This window comes from Tupaia chinensis, unplaced genomic scaffold, assembly GCF_000334495.1.
Source record: "Tupaia chinensis unplaced genomic scaffold, TupChi_1.0 Scaffold000161_3, whole genome shotgun sequence".
Taxonomy (NCBI): Eukaryota; Metazoa; Chordata; class Mammalia; order Scandentia; family Tupaiidae; genus Tupaia; species Tupaia belangeri.
The window spans coordinates 234,437-244,040 of NW_006159634.1; the positions used below are offsets into that span (position 1 = coordinate 234,437).

Genomic DNA, 9,604 nt, shown 5'->3' on the forward strand with positions numbered 1-9,604 from the left:
ACCCCCACGCCACTGGCTGGCCCTCAATACGAGAATGACTCTTACTGGTTACATCCAGCACACACCCCGAAGTGGGCTTCTCCTTCCCGCTCCATGTGTCTTAAAACCAGCAGAACACCTGGCTTATACAGTGCTTAGTTTTTGGTCCTTTTTTCTGTTACTAAATAGATGACGATCCACAGGAAGCGCTTCATTAGTCCACACGGCGGAAACGTCCTAATCTCCTACCGTAAGGAAGCAATATTCGCCAGCTAATGATTTTAACCCGCTGCTGCCCGCTGCATGTCTTACACAGGAGGGAACTGTGGCTCAGAGCTTCGCAACTCACCCAGGCATTAGGGAGAAGGGGAGGAAGCACACCTGACAGACACACCTAGCACACACGTGTACATGTGCACACCCATACACACAGAGACACAGAGCCCTGGCAGGAGATGGTGGCACACCTCATGTCCGCTGTGGCCAGGACAGTGATGGGAAGGGCACAAAGGGTCTGTCTCCCTGCAGAGGCCCGTCTGGCCGGACACTTTCCCGTCACCGATGCGGATGATTTGGGAGCAGATGCCTAGCTTCGGATGGCACGTGAGGAGCCTGGAAGTCGTCCCTCTGTGCTCACAAGTAAAAGCTCAACAGACCGAAAGTCAAGTGCTTCCTGGATTCCCTAGAGAAGTGAGGCCACATGGCAAGCCCCTGGCCCCCCTCTGGAGATAGACCAGCAAAGACAGAGGGCCATCGCTGGCAGGAACAGAACCCCTAGCACTGGGGGAAAACTAAACTCACTGACAAGTCGCCACAGCCTCAGTGAAGACTAGCCCTGACCCAGCCAGAGCCCCCAACTCCAGTTTTGACCTCCAGCAGCTCCGACAGATCCTCACAGCGAGTATGACAGAAAAACCCCTCTGTGTTCTAGCGGGGGGCCAAGAGAGGTGCCCATTTTGACATATCCAGGGCCTTCTGTTTACACGACAAGGCCTGCTCCTGGAAGACGCGACGCTACCAAACTTATGGCCTGCATCAGAGCCTAACCATCCTGGTGTTGGGGGATACCCAGTGCCGCTGCAGCGGCCTTCCTGCTTCACCTGAGAGGTACTGAAGGTCACAGCCCAGGGACACAGGCTCACTGGAAGACAGAGCCCTAATAGCAGGGTCACAGATCACCGCCCTCCCCTCCTTCTTCCCCCACTGAAGGCCTATTTACCAGTGCTGACTTTACCCAGTACACATACGGCATTCAACAAAAAGAGCTGCAAGACATGCTAAAAGGATCATAAAATGCTCAAAAGTACGAACGACAGAGAAAGCGTAGAAGACAAAAATAGGAACCAAGAAAAAGGGTGAGACATATTGGGTTGCCGGAAAAGTCAAGACATATTTTTTCTGTTTGTTTATGCAAAAATGTGTCGTGACTTTTCTGATAATCCAATAGAAAACAGTAAAACGGTCCATCAATAATCACTTTGAAAGCCAATGATCTAAATACATCAATCGAAAGGTGGAGCTTGTCAGAGCAGATCATAAAACAAGACCCACCTACATAATGTGTCCAGGACACACACTCTATAAAGACACACCCAGATGAAATACAATAAGACAAAGACATACCATGTTAACACTAATCCAAAAAAAGCAGAAACAGCTACTTTTAAGTTTAAATACATTAATTTCTGACAAAGTAGATTTCAGAGCAAGGGACGTTTTTAGAGATAAAAAGGAACATTACATGGGGGAGGGGGTGTCAATACTCCAAGATGACATAACTGCCTTACTGTGTATGCCTAACGACAAAGTGTCAAAACATTTGAGGCAAAAACTACAAGAGCAGCACAGGGAGCCGCTGTCAGAGCTGAGACTTCAACAGCCCGGACAGAAATGGCCAGTTCTAGCAGACAGAACCAGCTGAACTCAGCACCAGCATCCCAAACTGGATGTGAACACCTGTGGTCCGCTCATCCGACAGCAGAACACCCAGCTTCCTCAAACGCAGTGGAGCATGCACCAACCAGACTATGTCTGGGATGCAAAATACACCTCAGCGAACAAACAAGCAAAATACACCTCAGCGAACAAACAAACAAAATACGCCCTTAACGAATCACACAATGTCTGCTCTTAGATCACAACAGAATTAAGCTAGAAATCAGAAATAGAAAGATAGCCAGGAAATCCCCAAATAATTGGAGAGCAGACAACACACTTTAAAAAAAATAACATATGGATCAAAAAGAAATCTCCAATGAAATTTTTAAAATAGTATGAAAATGATAATTCAACTTATCAATATTTGTGGGATGCAATGAAGGCAGTGATGGCAAGAAAATTTATGGCTCAACTGCACCTATTAGAAAAGATTAAGCATCAACAATTAAAGCTTCTACTTTAGGAAACAAAAGAAAAAAAAACACAAAGAAAAAAGAAACTTAAATACAAAGCAAGCAGAAGAAATAATAAAAATTGGCATAGAAATCAATGAATTTCAAAAGACAAAATCAATAAAGAAAAATCAACAAAACCAAAAACTGACTCTTGGAAAGAATCGATAGGATCAATAAGTTTCTAGCCACGCTCAATGAAAAGAGAGAAGATACAAACTGCACCAGAAATGAAAGCCAGTACATCCCCATAAATCCCATCAACTTAATAGGGTAATAAAGCAATGGTGTAAATAACCCTGCCCACGAATATGACATTCTAGATGAAATGGACCGATTCTCTGAAAGACGATCTGCCAGAACTCACACAGGCCTACCTCTACTCCAGAAACTGAATCAATAACTGGTAACCTTATGAAACAGAAGCACCAGACCCAGGTGTGTTCATGTTTAAGAAAGAAATTATACTAATTCTCTACAATCTCTTCTGGAATAGAGTATGGAATACTTCCTAACTTATTCTACGAGGCAAGCATTACCCTAAAGCCAAAATCAGACACAGACATTTAAAGAAAACTACAGACTAACATCATCTCTCATCAACACATACAAAATCCTCAGTGAAATATGAGTAAATCAAATCCAACAACATATAAAAAGGATTAATTTCAGAACAAGCAAGACTTCTCCAGCTAAGCAAGTCTCATTCAAATGAAAATCAATGAACGTAATCCATTAAATCAATAGGCCTAAGAAAACTCACATGATCATATGAATAGATAACAAAAAAGCGTTTGACAAAACTCAACATCTATTCATTATAGAAACTCAGCAAACTAGAGAGAGAAACTTCAACTTGATTAAAAAGAAGAAAACACTACAGAAAATCCACAGCCAACATCACTTTCCCACAGAACTGAACAAAGTAAAGATAGCTACTCACATTTCCTTTTTTGACACCATACTGGAAGTCCTAAATAATGTAATAAGATTTTTAAAAAGGAAGAAAGAAAGGAATAAAGGATAAAGAGAAATAAAAGGTATATAGATTGGAAAGAAAGAAATTAAACTGTAAGACTGTCTTTTTTCACAAATAACATGATTGTTTCTGTAGAAAACATGAAAGAATCAACAAAAGAAATCCTGAAACTAATAAGTAATGATAGCAAGATTGTAAAATACAAGGTTAATATGCAAAAGTCAATCACCTTCCTACAGATCAGCAATAAACAAGTGGAATTTGAAATGAAAAATACAGTATCATTTACATTAGCATAAATAACTTAAATGCTTAGTATAAATTTAACAAAATATGCATAGATCTATGAGAAAAGCTATAAAATTCTGATAACAGATATCAAAGAAGACCTAAAAACTAAAAAAAATAAAGAGATAGTCCATGTTCATGAATAGGAAGGCTCAATGTGGTTGAGATGTCAGTTTTTCCCAACTTGACCAACAGATTGAATGCAATCCCAATCAAAATTCCAGTGAGTTATTTGGTGGGTTTTGACAAACTGATTGTAAAATTTATATAGAGCAGAAAAATATCCAGAAAAGTCAACATTATCTTGAAAAGGGGCACAGGACTGACACTACCCAACCTCAAGACAATGTAGACTTTCCTGGATATTTATATATAATGCAATGGAGAAAAGAAAGTCTTCAATAAATGATGCTGGAACAAACGAACATCCACATGCAAAGAAAAAACAATGAACCTAGACACAGACCTTAAATGCTTCACAAAAAATAACCAAAAACGGATCACAGATCTAAATACAAAACATAAAAACTAAAATCCTCCTGGAAAGTAACGTCGGAGAAATTCCAGGTGCCCTTGGGTATAGCAGTGACATTTAAAAGACAATATGAAGGCATGGTTCGTGAAAGAAAGAACTGATGAGCTAGACTTCGATCAAATTAAAAACTTCTGCTCTGAGAAAAACACTCAAGAAAATGAAAAGACAGCCACAGACTGGAAGAAAACATTTGAAAATACATACCTGATTAAAAAAAAAAAAAAAAAGAACATTGTTATAGTAAGTACACAAAGAATTGTTAAAACACAAGAAGGAAATGAAAACAAAAATTTAAAAAACCAGGCCAAAGACCTGAGCACCTCACCAGACTAGACATACAGCGCTAAGTAGGCGGGAGAAAAGATGCTCAATGCCACGTCATTATGGACTGCGGATTAAGTCAGAGGGGCCGACTCAGTGTGGCAGCAGTAACATGAGGCACTGCTGAAGCGACTGCTGGGTCCCCGTGCAAGATGATGGGTTTGGTTTCCTGGCTGACCTGCACACACCGGGCACACACGCCCATGATCCCAACTGGCCGAAAAGGCTGGGGGCTTGCCCACTCATCATGGCCATTAAGGGTGCCTGTTTGTCTGTCTGTCTCTCTCTCTCTCATGAAAGAAAGAAAGACATTTTAAAAAACAATCAAACAGGTGCCAGCAGGTGGCGGGGTGGTTGGCACTGTACTCCCACATGGCCAAACACAGTTTGAGTCCCGGATCTGGTAGCTTGAGCTTGCCTTCTCACTTTCTCTCTCTCTGTCCTTCTCTGGCCAAATAGAAAAAAAAAAAAAAAGAAGAGAAAGAAGAGAGGGGGAGGGGGGAAGAAAGAATTCTTAAAAAAAAAAAAATTCAACAATCAAACAAAAACCAACGGTGCAATGTACATACCTACTAGAACGGCCAGACTCCAAAACCACACCGCCCTCTACGCTGGTGAGAGTGTGCAGCAGCGGGGACCCTCATTCATTGCTGGTGCGAATACAAAATGGCACAGCCACTCCGGAGGACAACTGGGCAGTGTTTCGTGGAAGTGGACACAGTGCTACCACACAGTCCGGCAGTCAGGCTCTCGGTATTTACCAACAGTAGTTGGACACATAAACGTCCACACGAGAGCCGTGCACACGGAGCAGCCTATCCCTAAATGCCCACACTGGAAGGCAACCACAACGCCTTTCGGGAGGTGAATGGGTGACTCACCTGTGGCACTTCCAGATCTCAGATATTACTCAGCACTACAAAGAACTGAGCTAGCAAGCCATGAGATGACCTGGAGGACCTTGCGTGCATCTTACTGAGTGACGGAAGGCAACCTGGAAAGGCTGCCACCGTAGGGTGTCCACTGTACAACATCCGGAAAAAGGCCAGACTTGGGGACAGTGCGAGGTCAGTGGTGGCCGGGGTCTGGGAGCTGAGGGTGTTCGGGGCAGTGAAACGCCCTGGTGGACACACGCCCTAACAGACTTGCCAAAACCCGTGGAACGACCAACACTGAGCGTGAGCCCAGTGTAAACTGTGGATTGGGTGTAAAGATGCATCCACGGAGGCGTGTGGGTTAATCAAATGTACCACTCAGCGTGGGATGCAGAGAGAGGGCGTGTTTGTGGGGCAGGGAATACATGGGAACTCTCTGTATCCACCCCCCAATTTTGCTGTGATCTTAAAACAGCTCTTAAAAATAGTCTATTAACTAATACACATCATCACACATTTTCTATTTTATTCTATTTTCTCTTTCAACAAGTTTTGGTCTCCTCCCTCTAAACCTCTCCTGTACCGCCCCCTAACAGGCCTGGCAGAGCTAGCAAGGCTGCACTCGGGGGCAACGTCTCCAGCTGGTTGGCATTTATTCTCTGCCCACGGGCCACTCCAAGGCGCCTGTGGCCCGTTCTCAACGACAGGGGCAAAGCCAGGTGCTTCATGGCCCCGGGCCCTGGTGCAGTACCTGGAGGGAGGGTCTCCACGCTCTGTGCCTTTTCTTCTCCATTGCTGTGAGGAAGGTCTTTCTTTTTAATGGGGTCAATTTCATTCCAGTCCTCCTGGGGGAACAAAGACACCGAATGAGTTGAGTGGCTGTTTCGGCACAGCTTCGCTTGTCTCTTAAAACACACATTGAGCCTCTGTGCCAGGTGGCCGTGGGGGCACAAGGATGACCAAGAGCACGCCACCTTAAGGGCCCAACCCCTCGCCTACCCGGGGCTTGACGCATGGCAGAGATGCACGGGGAGAAAAGTGTGGTGCGGCCTCTGCCCAGGTCTGCACCCTCTTCGCTGCATACGTGCACGGCCCGTCTACGGGAAGAAAGCAGCCTGAAGATCCCCGAGGCTTTGAGGCTCTGCGGGGGCGGGACGCGAGCGAGGGCAGGCACTTGAGAGTAATTTGATAGTGGTTAAATTAAAGCCTTTAAGAAGAGGGGGCGCTCTAGAAATCTTAGATGGTTTATGGACACCGAGACCCAGACTCATCCTGAGGGCCCCTGTGAGCGCCCCTCTGAGGAGCGTAAATATTTAATTCTACTGACTAGCACGGGAGGGGAGGGTGCGCGCTTTTTCTAGGGCTTACTCTAATGGGCCTACCAGTGGGACAGAACAGCAAATTTAGGGTTTAATGTGAAACCGGAATATGATAGAAGCTCTGGCAGAATTTATTCAACTCATCTGGGCAAGCAATTTACTTAATTTACCAACATTAAACCAATCTAAATAACAACTCCATGACCACAGCGTTAAATATATTTTTCCACCACTTGAAGTCTGATTTCTGTGAGTAAAATCAGGAAGATTTCCATACATAACCCAAATCAGAAATAGCTGTAGCCAGGAATTTTCCCAGCAGACACCACTGAGCCGAGTATCGCCAATCGGCCACTTTCCTGGGCAGATGCTATTATGATGGGTGGCAGGAGTCCCCCCGGGGAAGGGGACACATAACCGCTCTCCCCAGGCCCATCTGAGCAGCAGGTCCCTGGTCAGCATGGGCTGCGTGCTGGGCAATCTCTGACCAGAGATATTTTGGCTCCTCTAAAACATGAACTGTGAGCTGCGGGGAGGTGACTCAGGTCTGGGCCAAGTGGCACACTGTCCCTCCCGACTGCAGCTCACTCTGCCAGTAATCTGCATCAGGAGAGAAGGCTGGGTCTAGGCCTCCTTCCTCTGTTTATTTTGCGATGAAGTAACATAGCTCAGTTATCACATCAGGGGTGCCCAGTGATGACTGGGGGGATGCAGACGCACGTGGGCTAGTGCGGGGCATTCTGCACTGAGGTCGGTCCCAGTCCCACCCTCCTGGATGAAGGCCTTTCTGGGATCTTTAAGTGCCGAGTACTTTGAGACAGGGACTCGTATCAAGATCCTCCTGCCTCAGCCTCCCGCTAGCTGGGAACACAGGTACGCGTCACCACCGCATCACCCCAGGATCTCTGGGAGCGCCAGGAACCACACCCGGGCCTCCTACGTGGCCTCAGCCAGCCAAGTAATAAGTGTCTGGCACTCACTAAGCCCTGGGCCTTCTCTAAGTACTTGCAACAAATGTGTCAAAATGCATCTGTATCCCAATTAAATGTTTCTTACTGGGGAAAAAAAGCAACTTTACAAAGCCATTTACATTTGGCTGTGAGATTATCTGGTTACATATAAACCTTCATTCCAAGGCTGGCAGTGGTTTCCCAGCCACCTTGGCAGATCCACAATGTAAGAGCGATACATCCACCATGGGCCATTACAGTGTAAGGGAGAGCGTGTCACCCACCACGGCCACTACAGCGTAAGGGAGAGCATGTCACCCACCATGGCCACTACAGCGTAAAGGAGAGCATGTCACCCATCGCGGCCCCTACAGCGTAAGGGAGAGTGTGTCACCCACCGCGGCCACTACAGCATAAGGAGGAGCGTGTCACCCACCACGGCCACTACAGCGTAAGGGGGAGCGTGTCACCCCCCGCGGCCACTACAGCGTAAGGAGGAGCGCGTCACCCACCCGGCCACTACAGCGTAAGGGAGAGTGCGTCACCCACCGCGACCGCTACAGTGTAAGGGGGAGCGCGTCACCCCCCCGGCCACTACAGCGTAAGGGAGAGTGCGTCACCCACCGCGACCGCTACAGTGTAAGGGGGAGCGCGTCACCCCCCCGGCCACTACAGCGTAAGGGAGAGTGCGTCACCCACCGCGACCGCTACAGTGTAAGGGGGAGCGCGTCACCCCCCCGGCCACTACAGCGTAAGGGAGAGTGCGTCACCCACCGCGACCGCTACAGTGTAAGGGGGAGCGCGTCACCCCCCCGGCCACTACAGCGTAAGGGAGAGTGCGTCACCCACCGCGACCGCTACAGTGTAAGGGGGAGCGCGTCACCCCCCCGGCCACTACAGCGTAAGGGAGAGTGCGTCACCCACCGCGACCGCTACAGTGTAAGGGGGAGCGCGTCACCCCCCCGGCCACTACAGCGTAAGGGAGAGTGCGTCACCCACCGCGACCGCTACAGTGTAAGGGGGAGCGCGTCACCCCCCCGGCCACTACAGCGTAAGGGAGAGTGCGTCACCCACCGCGACCGCTACAGTGTAAGGGGGAGCGCGTCACCCCCCCGGCCACTACAGCGTAAGGGAGAGTGCGTCACCCACCGCGACCGCTACAGTGTAAGGGGGAGCGCGTCACCCCCCCGGCCACTACAGCGTAAGGGAGAGTGCGTCACCCACCGCGACCGCTACAGTGTAAGGGGGAGCGCGTCACCCCCCCGGCCACTACAGCGTAAGGGAGAGTGCGTCACCCACCGCGACCGCTACAGTGTAAGGGGGAGCGCGTCACCCCCCCGGCCACTACAGCGTAAGGGGGAGCGCGTCACCCACCCGGCCACTACAGCGTAAGGGGTACCATGGTCACCCACCACGGCCGCTACAGCATAAGGGAGAGCGTGTCACCCACCGTGGCCACTACAGCGTAAGGGAGAGTGCGTCACCCACCGCGACCGCTACAGTGTAAGGGGGAGCGCGTCACCCACCGCGGCCACTACAGCATAAGGGAGAGCGTGTCACCCACCGTGGCCACTACAGCGTAAGGGAGAGTGCGTCACCCACCGCGACCGCTACAGTGTAAGGGGGAGCGCGTCACCCACCGCGGCCACTACAGCATAAGGGAGAGCGTGTCACCCACCGTGGCCACTACAGCGTAAGGGAGAGTGCGTCACCCACCGCGACCGCTACAGTGTAAGGGGGAGCGCGTCACCCACCGCGGCCACTACAGCATAAGGGAGAGCGTGTCACCCACCCGGCCACTATAGCGTAAGGGAGAGTGTGTCACCCACCGCGACCGCGACAGTGTAGGGGGGAGCGTGTCACCCACCGTGACTGCTACAGCGTAAGGGAGAGCGTGTCACCCACTGTGGCCACTACAGCGTAAGGAGGAGCGCGGCACCCACCGCGGCCGCCACAGGCTAAGGGAGA

At 49.0% G+C, this 9,604-nt stretch overlaps 1 protein-coding gene across 1 annotated transcript in view; it reads right to left on the minus strand.

The window, feature by feature from the left end:
• The window catches only part of GALNT2 (polypeptide N-acetylgalactosaminyltransferase 2), a gene marked incomplete at its 5' end in the record, with an annotated part of 99,837 nt that extends 93,625 nt beyond the window's left edge, over positions 1–6,212 (minus strand). The window contains 1 exon segment of the mRNA XM_014586829.2: positions 6,119–6,212. Within this exon segment, the coding sequence (XP_014442315.1) occupies positions 6,119–6,212 (94 nt within the window).
• Between the last annotated feature and the right edge of the window lie 3,392 nt (positions 6,213–9,604).